At 46.2% G+C, this 20,514-nt stretch overlaps 1 protein-coding gene across 1 annotated transcript in view; it reads left to right on the top strand.

The window, feature by feature from the left end:
• Positions 1-20,514, top strand: part of CEP120 (centrosomal protein 120) — a 337,501-nt gene that overhangs the window by 112,911 nt on the left and 204,076 nt on the right. Inside the window, exon 9 of the mRNA XM_078675575.1 lies at positions 12,137-12,320. Coding sequence (XP_078531701.1) covers positions 12,137-12,320 — 184 coding nt within the window. The remainder of the gene's footprint in view (positions 1-12,136; positions 12,321-20,514) is intronic.

Below are 20,514 nucleotides of genomic sequence, written 5' to 3'. Positions count from 1 at the left end.
CCACCCCCCCCCCCCCACCTCCGTTACATCTACTGGCTCACCATGCCGAAAAGATGGCAATTCAAGATGCTAATGCAACCTACGAAGCCATCCACGACCAAGGACCAGCATACATCAACCACACCCTGAACTTCCACCAACCCTCCAGACACCTGCGCTCCACCTCCCGTACCCTCGGACACACTCCCTGCATTGGCTGAAGCCACAGTAAATCAGTCTACCTCACCGCCAAGACCTGAAACGACCTTCTGCTTCACCTCTGAACATCTTCCTCGCTTCCAGAATTCAGAAAGGGACCCAAGACCTGGCTTTGACTGATCCAAGTAAGAACCTAGCGCCTGAATACCCTAGCGGGTGATTAGCCATGCTCTACAAATCCAGATTGATTGATTGATTGACTGATTGATTGTCTTTGTCGAGGTTTGTCAGTGGTGTTCGGTTGGTCCGTTTTGAGAGCGTTAAGTCAAGTCTGCCTCTGTTACTTTATTCGAGGTCCGGCTGTGTAAGTTGATGCCTGTGGGTTCATTGACTTGAAGTGGAGTCATTTAGAAGCTTATGATGGAGCGGTTGGTTCATGTGAGTGATGAGGCGGAGTTGTAGGTGATCCTTTTGCTGGTGATGTAGATTGGTTCCAGGGTATGTCCTGCGATGGGTGTAGGGTCTGTGACGAGCTGGGTGAGTCCGATGTCCAGGAGGGCTATGGAGCAGGGGTTCATTGGGTCTTCGAGGTGGAAGTTGAGGTCCCTGATTAGCATGAAGTCCTTGGAGTCGAGGTGAAAGGGGCTATAAAGTCTTTGATCAGGTTTCTAAAGTTGTTTCATGATCATGGTGATAAATATAGAATAACAACAGGAGGGAGGTAGAGTATAGAGATAGGATTCTTACTCCACGGGCACTGTTTACACAAACAAAAAGAATCCTACTCACAGTGGACAGGGAGAGTGTAGACCACGGATGTGGGGGACACTCGGTGTTTTGTAAAATACCCCTCACACACCAACAGGCCCCTTGGTGTCATGCTTCATCATCGGGGTCTTCGCACCCCTCTAACGGGATGCGGCGTGCTGCGACCTGCGACTACGCGGGAGCACTGAAAGAGTAGACTATGTGTGGTGCGTGTGATGGAACTGATAGGGTATTGTAAATGTGAGTGGTGGGGTATGGTGAAGGTTAAAAAGTACCTGGCTCGTAGGTATCAGGAAAAAAACTTTATTCACAACCTCGGGCTGGTACTGTTAAAAGAAGTGCAGTGTGAGGTAGTTAGTTGTCGTAATTATGGACATTACCTCTGGTGTGCGTCGACATGTTTCGGAGCTTGTGCTCCTTCTTCAGGACGGGGGCACAACTTCCCCACCTTACTCACGTTTCTCTATGAAAAGTGTAAATAACTAAAAGTGAAAGGTTATTTACAGTGATAAACTAAGGCTATAATGTGCCTACAGCGGTGTGAGTCAATGCAGTTGCATGACCTGAAAGGACAAAAATAAAGAATACATTTGGTTGCCCCAATTGGGCTGGCTCAGACAGGTACAGTTACCTGGAGCACCAAAGATGCATTGATCCTGTAAAGTAAAAAACGACATACAAAACACACAACAAAGAAGACACACATTAAGTTGAAAAAGTTCTATGGACATACTCATTATGCAAAGTGTTCTGGCTTCATGAGCATTTCAAGAACGTCTGGGTTGGTTGCTAGATTCGTAATTCGTAAATATACAAGGGTGCAGTTGAGAGTGAAGCTGTCATCCGTTTGTATTCTGAAGTGTATATTCTCCATGGAGGGGTGTTGCTGTCTGTGGACATGGTGCATTTGATTGCATCCTTTTGGACGATTGAGAGTCCTCCTCCTAGCTTTCGAAGCAGTCTTGTAGTGCGATCATCTGAAAAAAACCAGTTAGTTATAGATTCTTTACCTCAGAATTACCCCCAGGCGTCAGACTGGATCTGAAAAGTTTTTTGTCAGCAGTACCCATGCGCGTCGGAAGGTGGCGTCAGTCGACTCCGCGTTCGTCCTTGGTGTCGTGGTCTCCTGGATGATGTTGCGGTAGCTACATAGACGCCGCCTATGTGCGCCGACGTCAGCTCTTTCTTTTTGCGGGCCAGCTAGCGCAGATCCGGAGAGAGCGGTACCGCCAGTCACTTTTTGACTGACTTTTCACCGACTTTTGTCGTCATCTTTCTTGAGTCTTCGACTCCTGGTTTCTGTCAGGGATGCCTGGCTTCATGGCTTGCGGTTCCTATAGCCGAATGATGTCGGTGATGGATCCGCACTGCGTGTGCTACTTCTGCCTGGAGTACGACCACGACCCCAAGTCGTACTCTGACTGCCGGACCATGAATACGAAGTCTTTGAGGGAGCAGTCCCTGAAGCTTCTCGAGGCTCGGCAGTCGGCTCTGCGCCACTCGAGGTCCCGGTCACGTAGGAGGTCGAGGGACCGGTCGTGGAGCTATAATCATTCTTCATCCAAGTCTTCACACTCTGGGTCAGGTAAGTCAAAGCACAAGAAGAAGTCGAAGAAGCACCGTCACTCTTCGACTTCTCCCTTCTAGAGTTTTAAGATACTTACAAATTGGATAATTTGAGGAGTTGATACGAAGAGCAACATAATAGTCCTCTCAAGAGTTACCCCTTACGCCACAGGAGTAGTGTGGCTTGGAATTATCGCCACACTTAAACTAGGTCCTGTTTTGGTTCAATTTAAAAGGCTGCTGGCCAGTTTAAAATGGTTTGTTTCTTTAACTTTGAATTAAACAAAGTGTACCTTTGAGTGGAATACTCATAGTGGTGTTTTTGTTTGTTGCTGGTTTTTTCACAGATATATAGAAGTGAATTTGTTCAGGTTAGTGGCATTAAGTTACGGTGCTAATCACATAAAGACAATGCTTTTCCCAACATATAGACATATAGGTTGTGTTTTGAAGTCTGGTCACTGGGTGACACACTCTGGTCTTGCCCTATGACCAGATTGTCATAACTCTTTTAATTTTAAAAATCTCACCATAAAATCAACACTCAGCACTTGCACTATTCACTGTCCAAACACATTTGATGTATATAAATTGTGTCTTCACAACATGTGAGGACCTATCACTTTGTAGCCACTGTTTTGCACAAAATGCATGAATAAACACCATAATGCAAGGTGCTAATGTTCACTTAGCACCGCGTCACATGGATGAGCCCTGGGAGCACATTTGTTTTTTGAAAAAATAACAAATGTTTTGCGAATTTTAAGTGTTGTAAAACGTTGTATCATTCTTTACCCAGCCGTGAACAAGTCGCATGTACAAGCATACTGAGGCGACGAAACACGTGTTGGCTTGGGAACTGTTCACTTATTGAAAACACGAAGAAGTATTAAAAAAGAAAAAAGAAAAGAGGAGAACATATGGAATGATTTTCTTGTGTTTTATGTATTACCAATTTTGTGAAATTACTATTTAATTCTAATGTGTGCTTAGGTTTATGACCAAACATCTTGAGGAGAAGATGTTTTCTTCCTCCAGCTTGGGACAGCGGTCAGTAAACACTGCATGTCTGTTGGGCCGTTACACCCATTCTGTGTGGGTCGGGTAGCGCAAGTGCTGCCTCAGTGGCCGAAGGAGGACCGGGTCATTCTCTCTTGGGCAGCAAAGTTTACCGTCCGCTTTGGGTTGGATCCCGCCGACTCATGAGGCAGGACGATTTCCACATCTGTAGCCCTTCGACGCTACTCCTGGTTGAGGTTGACCGGTTTTTCAGGGGATGTCCAATCCACTCTTATGAATATGCTCTTTGAAGGCCAGGTCCTTGGGCCTCTCCACCACTTGCCCTGCGCAGTCTGCCTATCGCCCCTTTCGTGCCCCTCCCCCGGCCTGCCCAGAGCCATAAGCCGGCACAAGCTGTTCAGCCCATGTGCGGCCTGGGACATGGGAACCAGCGCAGTGGTTCTGGGGGCCAGCGCGCGGGCCAGTCCACCACAGCCTTCTCTGCAGCAGCCTCCAAACCCTCCTAGTCCAGCCTTTTTAGGGCCACCAAACGCCAGTGGGCGGCAGGATTCACCATCACCTCCCCCACTGGCGCACCATCACGTCAGACAGGTGGATTTTGCAAATAGTTTGAAGGGCCTACTCCCTCCCCTTCGAGACTACCTCTCCATCCATGCCACCTCAGTACCATTGCATGTCTGAGTATCATCTGGCCCTTCTCCAACAGGAAGTCTCGGCTCTCTTGGCCAAGGTAGCCATCGAGCTCATTCCTGTCCCAGAAGTAGGTTGTGGTTGCTATTCCCACTTCTTTCTGTTGCCTAAGAAGTATAAAGGCCAGGAACGTCAACTGCTTCCTCCAGAAAGAGAAGTTCAAAATGTTGACGCTCGCTCAGGTCCTGTCTGCCCTCGACCCTGGAGACTGGATGGTAGCGTTGGACTTGCAAGACGTTTACTTTCACATTGCTGTCCTGCCGTGCCACCGGTGTTGCATGCGGTTCATGGTAGGCCCGAGCACTTTCAGTTTACTGTGCTCCCCTTTGGCCTTACCAGCGCCCCTCGGATGTTCACAAAAGTGATGGCGGTAGTCGCAGCTCTGCGCAGATCAGAGGTTCCAGTCTTCTCCTATCTCGACGACTGGTTGTTGAAGGCAGGCTCACCCCAGGCTGTCGTCTCACACCTTGAGACTACGGCCGACCTCCTGCATTCGCTGGGGTTCTCCATCAACGTGCCAAAGTCACACCTGACTCCCTCTCAGAAGCTCCACTTCATCGAAGCGGTTTTGGACACAACACAGTTTGAGGTCTATCCTCCGGGACAGCGAGTCTCGGATATTCGGGCTATGATTCCGATCTTTCAAACTCTATCCCGGGTTTCAGTCAGAATGACCCTCCGGCTACTGGGCCCGATGGCCTCCTGCATCCTGCTGGTGAACCATGCCAGATGGTATATGCGGGCTCTGCAGTGGGACCTGAAGTTCCAGTGGGCACAACATCAGGGGAACCTGTCAGATTGCGTCCAGATCTCAGAGGGCACTGCACACCAAGTGCAGTTGTGGCTAACGAACCGGGATAAGGTCGACGGCAGATCCTTTACCTTCCCCAACTAGAGTTCACAGTGGTGACCGATGCATCACTTCTGGGATGGTGCAGCCACATGGAGGATGGCCTCTTGTCTCCAGCGGACTCCGGGCTCCACATCAACCTTCTGGAGCTTCCTGGGATTTGTTTTGCACTCAAAGCATTCCTTCCTTCTGTCTGGGAAAGAGTAGTGCAGGTGTTCACGGACAACAACACCGCCAGGTGGTACTGCAACAAACAAGGCAGGGTGGGGTTGTGGACCCTATGTCAAGAGGCCCTCTGCCTCTGGACATGGCTGGAACATCAGGGCATATCCCTGGTGGTTGAACACCTGGCAGGTTCACTGAATACCAGGGCAGACGAACTCAGCCGCAGGTGCATGATGGTTCACAAATGGCGTCTTTCACTTGGAGGAGATGCATGGTCTCTTTCAGCAGAGGGGAGAAGCTTGGTTAGATCTATTCGCCACTGAAGAGAACGCGCAATGTCAGCAATTCTGCTCGTTGGAATTTCCAAGGCGGCACTCGCTAGTCCATGCTTTTCATTGCGATTGGAGGTGTGGTCTTCTATATGCCTTTCAGCCTATACCACTTGTGCCCAGAGTGTGGAAGAAGATCAAGCGAGACCTGGCCCAAGTCATTCTTGTGGCTCCGGATTAGGCACGAAGAGTCTGGTATCCCAAGCTGCTACACATGGCCATCGATCCTCTGATCAGACTGCCTCTTCGAGAGGATCTTCTGTCGCAGCAGCAAGGGATGGTCCTCCGCCCGAACCTGTCCAGCCTCCACCTCCTTGCGTCAAGATTGAGCGGGGGCAGTTGACTTCGTTTGACCTGCCACCCGAAGTCTGTGATGTTATGTTGGCAGCCAAGTGTCCCTCTACTAGAACAGTATACGCCTGCAGATGGAACAAATTTGTGCCATGATGCACAGCAAAGGCTGTGGATCCCCTTTCCGCCCCTCTTTCTGAGGATTTCTTGGTCCTCCTTTCTTTGGCCCAGCAGGGCTATTCTCTGGGCCCACTACAGGGCTACTTCTCAGCCTTCTCTTTTCAAGTCCCCTGTTGTAAATCGTTTCATTAAGGGCATTACTCATCTTTTTCCTCCTGTTCCCTTCGTAATGCCCCAGTGGAACTTGAGCTTGGTTCTTGCATATCTTATGTGCGCTCCCTTTGATCTGCTACATAACTGTCCTCTCAGGCTTCTAACTTTGAAAACTGCCTTCCTGGTGGCCATCACCTCTGCGCGCAGGGTGAGTGAGCTACAAGTTCTTTCTTCCAAGCCTCCCTTTCTGGCTGTTCATCCGGACAAGGTCGTCCTCAGAACTAGACCTTCCTTTCTTCCCAAGGTGGTTACTTCTTAACACATTGGCCAAACCATAACTTTGCCCACCTTCTTTCCGCCTCCGCAACCTTCAAAAGAGGAATAGATGCTCCACCGTCTGACTCCAAAACATGCGCTTTCCTTCTACTTGGATCACACCAAATGTTTCTGGGTGGTCGACCAGCTCTTCATTGGTTAAGTGGGCGCTAAGAAAGGTAAGGCTGTGCACAAACGGACCATCTCCAGGTGGGTCGTTCTGTGCATCAAAGCCTGCTATTCTTTGACAAGAAAGGAGCCTCCAGTGGGACTGCATGCCCATTCCACCAAGACGACGGCAGCTACCACTGCTTTAGGATAGGGAGTCCCCCTTAATGACATCTGTCAGGCAGCTACATGGGCATCACTGCACACATTCACCAAACACTACTGCCTGGACAGCCAAGTCCAGAGAGACTGCTTCTTTGGCCGTTCTGTTCTCCAGGATTTTCTGGTGTGAACTTAGTTTGCAGACCCACGTCTGGGGTTGGTATTGCTGGGGTATCTATTCTGAGGTCAAGAATCTATAATTAACTGTTTCTTTCAGATGAACAAGTTACTAACTTACCTTTGATAAAGCTATATCTGTAAGAAACAGGTTAGTTATAGATTCCTTACCGCTCCACCCATCCTCCCCGTTCTGTGAACTGACTTCTAGGGTTAAGGACTTCCTTTCAGGGCCCTTGTTTTGTGCACCAGTGATCAATGTCTTGCATGGTTCTGCGCTTCTGGTGTGGAAAGTCGTGCACAGAACTGACGTCGGCGCAAGGGTGGCGTCTATGTAGCTACAGCAACGTCATCTCTGTGACCAAGACCAACGTGGAGTCAACCAATGTCACTTTCCGATGCGCAGGGGTACTGCTGACGAAAAACTTTCCGGATCCAGTCTGATGCCTGGGAGTAATTCTAAGGTCAGGAATCTATAACTGACCTATGTTTCTTACAGATATATCATTACCGAAGGTAAGTAACTTGTTCTTATAGCCTGTTTGGATAGCCACTGGAATGTCTGGGGCAGATGTGGCTTGAGCTAGGTTTCTGTGAGGAAGAGAAAGTCGGGCATACTGTTGCTGAGGAGATCCCAGATTTTGGTGGCATGTTTGCTGAGTAAGCTGGTGTTGAGAAGCATGCATGCTAGTGGTGGTTGGGTTGTTGTTTTAGTGTGGTATGAGACGGTTGCCCGAGTCCGAGGTGGTGATTTTGGTGCTTTCGCCTATATGGGTGTTCTGCTACAGTCATAGCTGCAGTGTGTGCATGTGGAGTGTGGTGCAGCACATAGTGTGATGTGCGGCAACAGCAGCTGGAACAGCGGTCCAGAGTGAGTGGAGTGTTGCTGCAGTGTAGTGGTGGGGGCTATTCAGACCAGCCTTCCTGGTGCTGGGTGCTGTCCTGGCGCGATTGGCGCAGACGCGCTTAGAGTGAGTGTGATAGTGCGAAGAGAGAGTGGCATAAAGAGACTAAAACGGTGGAGAAAAGGTGGCAGAGTAGCCCACAGAGGCTGAAAATAGGGGAGTAAAGAGAGAGTGAGAGAGAAAAAAAAGTGGGGCACAAAGAGGCTACAAATGGGGAAGAAAGGGTACAAAAGGTGGCAGAGTAGCCCAGAGAGGGGAAAGAAAAAAGGCACAGAAAACTGAAGAGGGGCAAGGAGGCCAGAGGGAAAGGAGGAGGAGGAGGAGGAGGAGGAGGAGGTGGAGAGAGAGCAACAGCAGCAGACAGGCCTGGAAGCCTTGGGCAAGGAGACTGGTCCGAAAGGGCCTTGACTGGTCGTAGGATCATTCCAGGTAAGTCTGGGGCTGGACCTAGGCACCTGCATTCTGGTGGTAATGAGATGTCTCCTTCTTAGACTCTCATGATTTATTTAATGAACCAGAAATTCGAGGTGAAGAAGAGCCACTGCCAGCATAGGAAATTTAATTTTTGACAGGCAGATCTTCCTTGCCTCTTGAACATGTTTTTCCTTGAAAGTGAGAATCAGATTTTCTGTTTTCATATGCTTTTCAAACCCTTTCTTCTAGTTCATTGCAATATATTTTACTTTACCAATAAATAGCATGTGAAGTAATGGACACTATAGACCCAAATCAGTACGCCACTCTCTGTTCCAAATGCTTTGTATGGTTAGCACTGTAGAACCTGATATAAATGCTGCAGTCCGAGTCAAAAGCTACTCGTGCTAGACAGTCTCCTTGTTGTTACATTGCATCAGTAGCTCTGAACAGTCAGAACCATCCCGCATATTCTCAAATCGAAATATAAAGTCCTGATCCTATGAGTTAACTACATAAGCAGCTTGCACACCAGTTTTCATTGATACATTTGCTGCTGCATACCATTGTTTTAGTGTGGATCTACTTTCTGGCCTTCAGAATCCTCTGTGACCATTTTATCAACAGCTATACAAGCATGCCCTGCCGGATTAGGAAGCATTGCCTCAACTTGAACATTGTATGATAAACCCAGATCTTCACCATATACTGGCTACATTTTGAATTTCAACATAGACCCTTTAATACTGTTCTCTTCATTGACTTGTGGAGAGTCACTCCAGAAGCAGAAGGGAATTCATCTTTGTCCCTCCTTAACAGGAGATTTCAGCTCAGATGTTTGTCAAACATTTCCCCCTCACATGTGTCAGTATTTTCTTGAGGAAGTGCCTCTTTCTCTTCCTGATCTGAATCTGATGATATGTTCGAATTGTGTATTTCCCTCTGAGCTGCTGCTTCCACAGCCTTATTAATTGCACCCTGTCATTCAGACAACCAGACAAAGGAGACATCTAACCTCTTTTACTGTCCGGGATCTTTTGGGCAAAGAAATATGAAGTTGGAGCACACCACCAGATTCGAACTAGCCTGGCTGATGAGGTGTGATACCCTGAAACCAGTCCCTGGATGCTTGTTTCTGGTCCACGGAGGACCTGGCCTGGCAGTTCAGGCTGGACTGTTCCCATGGTGAGCAGAGTTGAGACTGATTTTCATATGACTGGGTCTAAACTGAGATGGCATGCCATGCACAAAACGATTACTTTAAACCGATGTGTGACTAGAGGTGAATGTTTGATTTGTTCAACATTTCGTCCAACATCAGTTCTGTGTGCATTCGCTCTGATTTCTGGTATCAGATACAACTCCACAACTGTCAGGCACATATTTATCCTTATAGTGTATTTCGAATGTTGTCGTTACCACCTATGCAATAGAATGCATTGACTTTTACAGTGCCTTGTATTATAACTTGGTTCTTTAGCACATTTTTTGTGGAAACAAGGGAGATACATACCCACTGCCGCCGCTCTCATTGTGTGGCCTTAACATGAAAGAAATTGTTGCGACTGGCATTACAGGACAAGGGGACTCAAACTGTGTGTTATGATAATTGAAAAAAAATAAATGTAGGTAGCAAAGGACATGGTATGGGTGAATGGGGAAGGTAGATGTCCCGGAGGGACCACCCCGGGTCTAAAAACGAAAACAAAATGCTTGTCCCATGGGACTCTCTCAGGAGATTTTGACAGCTCTCACAAGAGTCCTGCGGGATACAGCATGCCCCCACCCCCTTATTGTCAAGCGGGAACTCCAGCAGGACCGAAAAATATATATATATTTTTTAATAACATGGGGTGGGGAAGGTGGTCCGTATGTGGTTGCCAACTAAAGGGTGTTTGGACGCAAGGCCTGTCCGAGGTGCCAGTCATCCCAGCTAGACAACACATTGCTCAGGATAGAGGGTATGTGGGCAAAGGTTGTAAAGGTTGTAAAGAGCGAGAAATCAGATCTTATGTTACAAAGTGTTTTCTGAAAAGTAATAAGTAAACTTTTATTTCTCAGATGGTACACATAAAGTAACAGTAGGTCACCTCGAGGGCCAACTGCCCTTGAAAAAAAAATGCAATAATATAGGAAGCATCTGTCAGATGATCTTCATCTGAAACTGTTACCCTGATTGAACTCACAAAATGGTTAGCCAGAGATTTGTACATCTGTATAAACGTTGAAGAGTACTAGTTTTCTTCAAAATCCCTTTATTGTCTTGCAAAAGAGAACTCTTTTTTTTTTTATTGACTAAATCCTTCCAACAATGACACACTCTTGGTGGATGTAGAAGCCATGTTTTGCAAATAATATTCTGTGGGAATTTACACAAATACCATTTTGGAGACCTATCCTCCATCAGCCAATCTGAAATCATGACTGCTGTGGAGACTTGATTAATGATGATTCCTGATGTGGCAATCCATAAGGCCATTTCTCTTTTCATGGAGCCATTGGACAAGAATTTGACCAATGCTTTCTCACGGTCTAAATCATCTTGAACCAGCAGTGCCCAGTCTAGAGCTATAGACCACCAATAAAGATTGTGAACAGGATCAGTGGACATTCCAGCCCTGCAAGTCAGGTATTCAGACTGGCTAATGAACATCTTTAGGTGTCTTTCTACTCCGGCGGTGGCACCAAAAACTTTCTTAGTAGAAGTATAGCTTATCTGTCATCATCTATAGCATGCCTTTTAGATGTTTCTGTGCTGTTCAAGTAGATTGTCTCTTGTTTTGTTGTGCTGGTACTTATTACAAATATTTCATAAATGTGTATGCTGTCCATTGTAAATGAGAATACACTCTTATAGTGCTGCAGGGTGAGCTTCACCTGGGAGCTTGTTCAAAGAGGTTTCTCACTACAAGTTTCATATTTTCTTTTTGGATTACAATTGACATATTTGCTTCTTCACATTTGGGCTTGTGTAGTTTCAATCTAGACAAGACCAAAATGCTAGCCATGGTCAAAAGTCTGGCATATTCACCGGTGAGGAATTAGCTGTTCTTGGTGTTTTTTTCCATGATACCTATGGGCACATGCCGTCTGAGAATCCAGATGCGGAACACTCAGATTTATAGCCCAAACAAACCATTTGCAGTGCTAGCCTTTTACACTTAAATTTAGACCCAAGAAAAAGGTTGTAGTCCAGATTAAAGTCCTGATTGTTCTTCACCTCAAATCTTTTATTTGAAGGCTCCCTCCCCCCTGTCTTGGTGAGGGCTATTGAGAAGGTTACTGTGAATTTGAACACCCAGTTCTGCCTATATTTATCATTGAACCTTCTTAAGTCCATGTTGAATGCAGCTTGAGGGATAAAATGCATCAGTAGTAACTTTGCTGCTACTGTGCTATGAGGCCCACTTGAGCACTATTGTGTTATGCCAATTTCAAATAAGAGTGACCATTAAGGACCCGGCGTGCAACTTTGCCTCTCACTGTAATACTGTAACTTGAAGTTTGCTGTGCTTTTTGTCCCAGTGTCCTCTGGTTAGTATGAAAAACCTCACCAGAGACATTTACAGCTTCATATTGAGATCTTATTTCTAACGTGTGTACACTTGGTGCAAAATCACTCATATTTTGGTTTTCAACGGTGTATGAAACAGACAGTAGCTATAGGTTGATAATGGGAGAGAGTATAGCATCAGAAGTGTATAATCTTTCTTTGTTTGTAATCCTATTAAAATATTCTTATATAAGTCACTATTATGTTTGCATGATTGAAAAAAAAGTCGCTTTTTTTTCAATAAAAACTTATAGAAGAATGTTAATGCTTTGTGGTAAGTGTCATTGAATGAACACATTTAGAAATGCAGCTAAATAACAAGCATGTTTGAAAATCTATTTGCTTTTATAATTGATTTTTAAAAAATCACCTCGGTGAAGCAGTGACTATAGCCATTTCTTTTTCGCTGCAGCTCCTATTGACAAGCCTACTGTGAATGTTTCTCAATCCGAAAATGTTCCTCAGAGCAGTGGTTCGACTTCCACTTCGGGACAGAAGATCGTTGTTCCAGCGGCTGCTCACCACTATTGCTTTTCACTAGATCTTAGAAGTATTCGTGATCTTGAAGCTGGGTTTCCTGTTAGTTGCATGTTAAGGTATGGATCACTTTGGTAGTATCTTGTACTATAATTAGGGGTAAACAAAACACTTTTAGGCAAGACAAAATTAATTCCTGCAGATAATAATCGTCAGTGCCATCATGGTGGCTCTGTATTTCATTGGTACCACTTGCATTCATTGCATCTATAGACATTTCCATTGCACTCTTCGAGACGCAGCCTCATTCATTCATAAATAACATAAAGGCTGACTTTTTGCATACACTTAGTAGTTACTTGTGTGAAGAAAATTGTGATTTGTGTCACTTCATCTCTGGTTCTTCCCTGCTCAGACAGAATGTAATGATGTGTGGCAGGGTGTTGGGAGACAGGCAAAATGTTTGGGACTGTCCTGGAAATAGAGATGAATAAGGGACTAATTGGGTGTCAGGAGAATAATTACATTTTAAACCAGGATCAGCATGGTTTCAGATCCCAGCACTCCACTTTGCCGAAGTAGAGGCTTCTGAAGAAATCTGCAGAATGGTGGACGAGGGGGGACGAGCAGCACTTATTCTACTCTATCTCTCAGCCGCATTCGATACAGTTAACCATGAGGTCCTTATCGGGCAGCTGGAGAGTATCTGGATTGATGGTGCCTCCCTGGCACTCCTCAATTCATTTCTAACAAATAGGTCTCCGAGAGTTGACTGGAGTTGTTTCCAGTCGAAGCAGTATTCCCTGCCTTGTGGAGTCCCTCAGGGGTTATCCTTACTCCCCACTCTTTTTAATATCTACATCACTCCCTTATTAGAGCTTGTCGAGTCCTATGGTCTGTTGGCGGTCTCTTAAGCCAACGACACTCAAATCATTGTTGCCATTTCGGAAGATGACGACCCCTTTGGCTTCCACCTTACAGTCCTGTTTAACACAAGTATCGATCTGGACATGCACAAATTTCCTACAACTGAGCGTTGGAAAAACCGAGGTTATTCTGTTGTGCTGGAACAACAAGTTCTGGAATTCCCCTTGGTGGCCAACTGATTTTGACCCTTTGCCCTCACCTGTATCAAAAGTAAAAAATCTTAAGTTATTTTTGGCCACCAGCTCCACTTCAGAGGGCATATCAACCATACTACTTTGACCTGCTATTTCATCATCAGGCTATTAAAGAACGTTTTCCCATTTAGCCCATAGTCACGCTCATCCTATCAAAGTTAGACTACTGCAATGCTTCATACCAAGGCACTACACAATGGGCACAAACTAAATTGCAGTCTGTGCAGAATGCTCCTGCAAGGTTTCTTTTGAATGTTCCCAACTTTCAATCTGTTACCAAAAACATATGGACCCTTCATTGACTATCCATAGTAAATAGGATTCAATTTAAAGCTCACTGCCTCATTCAAAATGCCCTGTCCGGTAAGAGAGCAAAATACCACTGGTCTAACTTTCATTGGTATTGTCCTGAATGAGCTTTACTGTCTGCCTCTATCCTAGGGACTTTGAGCAAGTGGGCAAAGAAAGTCAGATTGGAGGGGGGTAGGACTCTTTTCCATCTTGGTAGTAAACTCTGGACCTCCCTGCCTTTAGCCCTTAGAATGCAGGGGAGTCTTCCATGCTTCAGGACACAACTGAAAACCTGTTTTTTCTCCACACCTTGATGGAATAGCGATTCTCGAGCTTCCGACTGATCCTTTTGAGGTCTCTGCCTCCAGCGCTGACACACCTTGGTATTTGCATGCTTAAGAAAATTATTACTTACTTACAGATCATGTTGCCCAGAGAGGCTTAGCAGGAGGACTTTCTTTTTCTTTTTACAACACATTTTATTGAGTTTTCAGTCATAATATCCAGACCAACATGGTATGCATCATAAACCCATTGTCCATACTCAATGATACAGTTCTAAGAAATATCAATCAATTGCATCACCCCTCTCATGAGCCATATAGCAACCATGAAACAACATGTATTGCAACCCTGATATAGCGTCTGGGGACCGCATGGTTTGACATTATATTGTTGTATTTCTGTGTCAAGTAGGGATTCCGCAGTGAGGACCGGACCAAGAACTAAACCCCTTTAGGCTGCCCACCACTTCCAAATCTTGGTATGTTTTTGTGGGCACCCACTCGCCCGATATACTGCAACTCTCATCCCCATACAGTGATCCATCCCTTTCTTCCAGGTGCCCATAGTGAGTGGTATTGCATCCTTCCATAATTTTGTGAAATCTCTCTCCGCCAGGGTGAGGCCTAGAAAGAGTAGGTGCCTTGTATATCTTTTACCACCTATCCCTTCATTACTATGGACCAGGAGCATCTTAGGGTTGGATGGGACCTCCCAGGACAAGACCTCCATTAGGCACGACACCACGCCCCGTTAGAAGCCCGTCAGTGCTGTGCACTCCCACACCATATGTAGAAAGGTGACCTCACTTACGCCACAGTAAAGGCATCGCTGAAGCAATAGCACCCATGCGCCATAGGCAATTTAAAATAGATGTTATGCAAGTATTTTAATTGGATGACCTGAAGTCGAGATAGGATCGCTGCTTCGCGTGGAGCCCTTAGGGCTTCTTTGCAGGCGTTGTTGTCTAGTGTTGGTATATCCCTCAGCCATGTATGGTGAAGGCTGGCAGTGTGGTGGCACTATGTGTTCTTAGTGATTGATAGATCTACTTCACCTTGTATGTGTCCAAACCCCTCATCAATAATTTACTTTCCAAGGGGTTGAACTCTGGTTTAGCATGAAGAGCTCGGAGACAGGGAGTTGGAGCATGGCGCATCTGTAAATATTTATAGGTTGATGGTGATGTATCTGAAATTCAGTCTTTAACTCTTGAAAGGACTTTAGGACCGTGCTTCGCATGACATCTCCCAGAGTGCCTATCGCATCCCAACGTCGAAATCCTGATAGGGATGACACCCGGTTCAGGAAATCCACCCCCCCATAGTGATGTCATCAACTAACCCATCTGCCGGAGCGATCGCCTCCATAAATGATTCACTACGTGAGTCGTCGGGAAAGGGAATTTCTCATCTTCCTTCCATATAAAAGGTCTTGTATCAGCACATCACCCAGCTCTCCGTCACATAAGCTGGATCAGTCTGTGATGTATACCACCATTCATTTATAATTAATAGATGAGGCGCAGCATAATAGGAGTATAAGTCTGATGCAATGCTGCTATTATAGGTAGACTGAAAACATGTCTGGAGGACGATAGGTACCACTCCGCCACTTCCGGGAAACTGGGCCAGGACTGTATTCACTTGCCTGACCCATGCCTGGGGAATGGCAAAGGGATAATTATGTAGGGGTGGTATAAAATCCGAGGCAATTGAGACCATCTTAAATATCATCAAGCGACCTAGCAGGGATAGAGTCAGTGGGGACCAGTGTCTGACTTACTGCCTGAGGGCTGTATTGTGGGCCCAGGATGTGGCAGGACCTGGAGCAAGATTTAAACTCAGAGGTAGCCAATGTTAGCGTTGACACCCCATGATGTGTCCGTGGCAGTCCCATTAATAAAGAATGCTACTGACTTGTCGGCGTTAATACGCAGCCCTGAAGTCTCACCAAAAATCTGCATAATTTGCAAGATACAAGTGTCAGAGGATCGGTAAGAAAGAATAAAATGTCTTCTGCTTATAAGGCTATTCTGTCAGACAGCTTCGTAGACCACTCAAACCCTCTTTCCAGGGAATCCTAGAGCACCCATGTCGCTAATGGTTCTAACGCCAGTGCGAATGATAAATCAGGTAGCGAGCATCCTTGCTGGGTGCCCCTGCGTATCACAAAGGGGGCGGAAATCGCTCATTGAACCTGAACAGTGCCTGTTCCGTTTGTGTATCAACGCTGAACATATGGTAGGAAGTGCGGGCCGAAATTGAAACTAGGGAGTAGAGCATAAGTATTGCCAACTGACCTAGTCGAATGCTTTATCCATGTCAGCCAGTAACACAGCGGCGACCGCCCTAATCGGTCCACCATAGTCAATGCATTATAGACTTGCCTTATATTATGGTGTGTAGCCCTCTGAGGCATAAAGCCCACCTGATCAGGGAGGACGAAGTACGGCATATGTTGCAGCAGTCTATTGGTCAGGGTTTTGGCGAATAGTTTTACCTCAAAGTTGAGGTGATAAATTTGCTGCTAGGTCGAATGGGTCTCCGGTGGGTGCCCAGGTTTGAAGAAGACTACAATTTCCGCATGGAGCCAGTCCTGCGGGAGTATAATGTTTTTCGATGCCCCCAGAATGACATCCAGCAAAGCACTCCCTAGTTGCAAATAAATAACTATAGGAATTAACTGGGAAAGCCATTAGGCCTAGGCGCTCACCCCAGTTCCTATCTTGGTCAACACCATCGCCAGATCCTCCATGATTATTTTTTCTTTCTATTTCTAATGTATCATTGACAGGGTATTTAAAAATCTGTTTTCTAGAGCAATGCCTTTTTGCAAATACACTTATTGCTAGTTTCCAGCTATTCTGATTGAAAACACCCCAAGGCAGAAATTATTATTATTTTTTACACTTGTATGGCGCGCAGCTACCCAAAAAGGGTTTCCCGGCGCCGATGACATGTAGTTGAGCAGAGGTATGAGATGAGCATGATTTAGCACAGTTGTTTCTGGAAGAGCCAAGTCTTTATCTACTTCCTGAACCTGGCGTAGTTTTCTTCTTTCCGGATGTGGAGGGGAAGTGTGTTCCAAAGAATAGGCCCTCTGACAGAGAAGGATGTTCCTCCCATTCTTGTCAGTCTGAACCTGGGGACCGCGAAGTTTGCTGCTGTTTGGGAGCGCAGGTTTCTTGCTGGTAGGTAGGGAGTGGCTAGTGATTGCAGATATTCCGGTGCCGTTCCTGATTTAATCCTGAACATATAGCTCAGGGCTTTGAAACTGATGCGGTTTTCCACCCTGAGCCAATGCAGGTCGTTCAGATGCTTTGACACCCTGGCCATTTTTGGAATTCTGCACAAGAGTCTCGCAGCTGAATTTTGAACAAGCTGTAATCGTTTGATGACTGCCTGGTTTGAGCTCAGATAAAGAATATTGCCGTAATCAAGACGCGATGTTATCAATGCGTTGACTACGGTCTTTTGGGTGGCAAGGGGCAGCATCCATAGGGTTTTTTTCAGCCACTTCATGATGGTGAAGCAAAGGCCTGCCACTTTATTGGCCTGTTGTTTCAAAGATAGGGCGTTATCAATGATGACCCCTAGGTTTCTTACCTGGGTTGCAGGGGCGGGGAGGTTTCCCAACTCGGGGGGCCAGTGGGAAGAGTTCCATAGTTCTTTATTTTTTCCTAGAAGGAGGATCTCTGTTTTGTCACCGTTCAATTTCAGCTGGTTGGTGGACATCCAGCTGAAGATTTTATGGAGCCCTTGTTTGAGAAGGGAAGGAGCCGAAGGGTTTGAGTCTGACAGTGAAAAGATGATCTGGGAGTCATCAGCGTAGGTCATGAGGGTGAGTCCTACGCTGTCGGCTAGGTCAGCTAAGGGTCTGAGGTAGAGGTTAAAAAACAGCAGGCTCAGGATGGAGCCCTGAGGTACTCCGTGTGGGGCACTGAACGTATCAGAGCAGGCGAGAGCCGATTTGATCTGGAATGTCCTAAATGTTAGGAAGGACTCGATCCATTTTAGTGCGTCACCGCGGATACCATTCCTCCCGAGTGTGGCCAGGAGTTTGCTATGTGAGATGGTGTCAAAAGCCGCACTCAAATCTAATAGAATGAGTGCGACTGTTTGACCGTCATCTAAAAGTTTCCTGATGTTTTCGGTCACACCCAACAGGGCGGTTTCCGTGGTAAATCCCGCTCTGAAGCCCGACTGTGTTGGGTGAAGGAGGGCATTTTCCTCAGTGAAGAGAGTGAGGGCAGAATGAATGTGTCTTTCCAAGAGTTTGGAAAAGACTGGGAGCAGCGATATTGGTCGGTAATTTGCTAGTATTGCGGGGTCGGCTGAGGGTTTTTTCAAAAGTGGGTTGACCATAGCGTGTTTCCAGGCTGATGGGACTGTGGACAGTTGGAGGGAAGAATTTAAAGTGTTGGCTATGATGGTCAGGGATGGGGTGTCAATCTGTTTCAAGACGCTAACGGGTAATGGATCACGAGGGGAGCCTGATGTGATGGTCTTGAGGGAGGACTTAAGAGAGTCCACGGTTATAGGAGGCCAGCGTTCTAAGATGTTAATTTCGGCCAACCTCTCGGGGATGTCTTCCTGTGGGCCATTTGCGGCAGAAATTGCATTGATGTCAAGGATGATCTTGTCAATTTTTTCAGTGAAGAAGGAGGCAAGGTCTTGGCATTGTTTTTTGTTTAAAGGGTGGGTCGTTGCGGTTGTTTGAGCACCTGCAAGGTCTTTAACCGTGTTAAAGAGTGTTCTTGCCTTATTGGAGGCAGTGTTTATAGTATTTGCTAGATACAAGGCACGGGCCTTAATGCAGGCAGAGTGGTAGAGGTTTCTGGCTTTATTGTATATCAATTTTTTTTCTTGAGTGTAGTCCTTCTGCCACTGTCTTTCGAGGACTTTACACTTTGATTTTTCAATTTTTAGGAGTTCGTTGAACCAGGGGGCTGGGGGACGATGGACATTCCTTTTTGCCTGAGATGGAGGAAGACATTCATCAGCTGCATTTTCCAGCCATGAATGGGTTGCTTCGGCTATACTTTCCATATTCAGGGCCTGGATAGGGGGTTTATTGGCGAGGGTTAGGTTTAGTTTTTCAACATCAAGCAGCTTCCAGTTGCTCATGGAAGTAGCTGGCCAGGCCATGTTTGTTTGAGGGAGTTTTGGTAGTGTGAGACAAAAGTGAATGAGATGGTGGTCTGACCAGCAAATGGGGCTGGTTTGTAGCCATTTTAGTTCGGGAATATTGGAAAAAATGGGGTCTAGTAGGTGTCCTGCCTTGTGTATGGGTCCTGAGTTAAGTAGTTTCACGTTAAGTGCTGCTAGGTCATCCAGTAAGTTACAGCATGCCATATTGGTGGAATCCTCGAGGTGGAAATTTAAATCTCCAAGGAGCGTGAAGTTTTTGGAATCGAGATGAAAAGGAGTGATATGGTTTGCCAGGTTAGCCGCCCAAGTGTTGGCATTTCCGGGGGGTCTGTATATTAGGAGACCGGAGAACGTGAAGTTGGGGGTTTAGAGTGATTTTAAAAAATGCCGCTTCACAGTCTGGAATGTTGACAGGCTCCAGATTGCAAGTGAGTTTTTACAGAAAATGATCGCAATACCCCCGCCTACTTGGCCCTGTCTATCTTTCCTCACAATGGCGTAGTTTGAAGGGAGAGCGGTTGCTATATCCGGGCCCTCACTTTCGTGCAGCCATGTTTCTGTTAGGAACAGGACACTGGGTTCTTTGTCTAGTAAAAAGTTAAAAATGTCAAGTTTATGCTGCGGTAAAGATCTGCAATTAACGCTATAAAAAGAGTATTCGCAAGAAGCATGTTTCGGCCGTTGGGACGGTGTTAATGTGCAGGATCTTGGGTCAGGGTGGGGTTGAATATTGGTAAGGGTAAAATTACAGCTAGTGCAGTTGGTGCTTACTGATGGCGTTAGCACCGAGCAGTTGCTATGTTTAGCAGGCCGTAGGGCTCTTAATTTTCTGAGCTCATACCTGTGATATGTCGGGCTGGTGGGGTATGGTTCCATGCCCCTTGTCCCGGCCTGGCCCGGACGGGCTGGTCTTAGGCTTGTCATTAAATATATACTGGGTGCCTCTTTGTGTCTGGACAAAGCTATACCTCTCTGAAGAGCTCTAATGAGAGTGAAACACGTGTCAGGGGTTGCTTTTATTCGTTTCAGGTTGGCTTGGATGGTATTTTACCAATCCAAAGCTGTATTACTGTGCCTGGAGCGGTAAAAGGCTTTGGCCATTTTAACAGCTCAGCATGGATAGCACTGTGCTAATCCTATGCTTAAAGATTTTGCTGTGGAAATGGTTCCTTTCTATCTTGGCGTGGATGGCAGTGTGCTAATCCTGCGTGCTAGAACTGGGGGTCTCTAGTTGGCCGAGGTAGGTACCTTAGTCCAAATACCCTTGCTTCTAGTCAGTGAAAGGAGGGACACGCTCTTAGATAACCCCTGCTCATCACTCGGTAGCTCGACACGAGCAGCCCAGCTTATCTCCAAGGCAATGTGTAAAGTATTTGCAACCAAACTCCCAGTAACACAGTGATAACACCACTAATGGACACCACACTGCTTTAGGAAAATAGCGGTATCTTTATCAAGAAGAAATA

Source organism: Lissotriton helveticus, chromosome 2_1 (assembly GCF_964261635.1).
Source record: "Lissotriton helveticus chromosome 2_1, aLisHel1.1, whole genome shotgun sequence".
In the NCBI taxonomy this organism is placed as follows: domain Eukaryota; kingdom Metazoa; phylum Chordata; class Amphibia; order Caudata; family Salamandridae; genus Lissotriton; species Lissotriton helveticus.
Note: the sequence above shows the minus strand (reverse complement) of the source record. Positions and strands in the feature narration are given on the sequence as shown.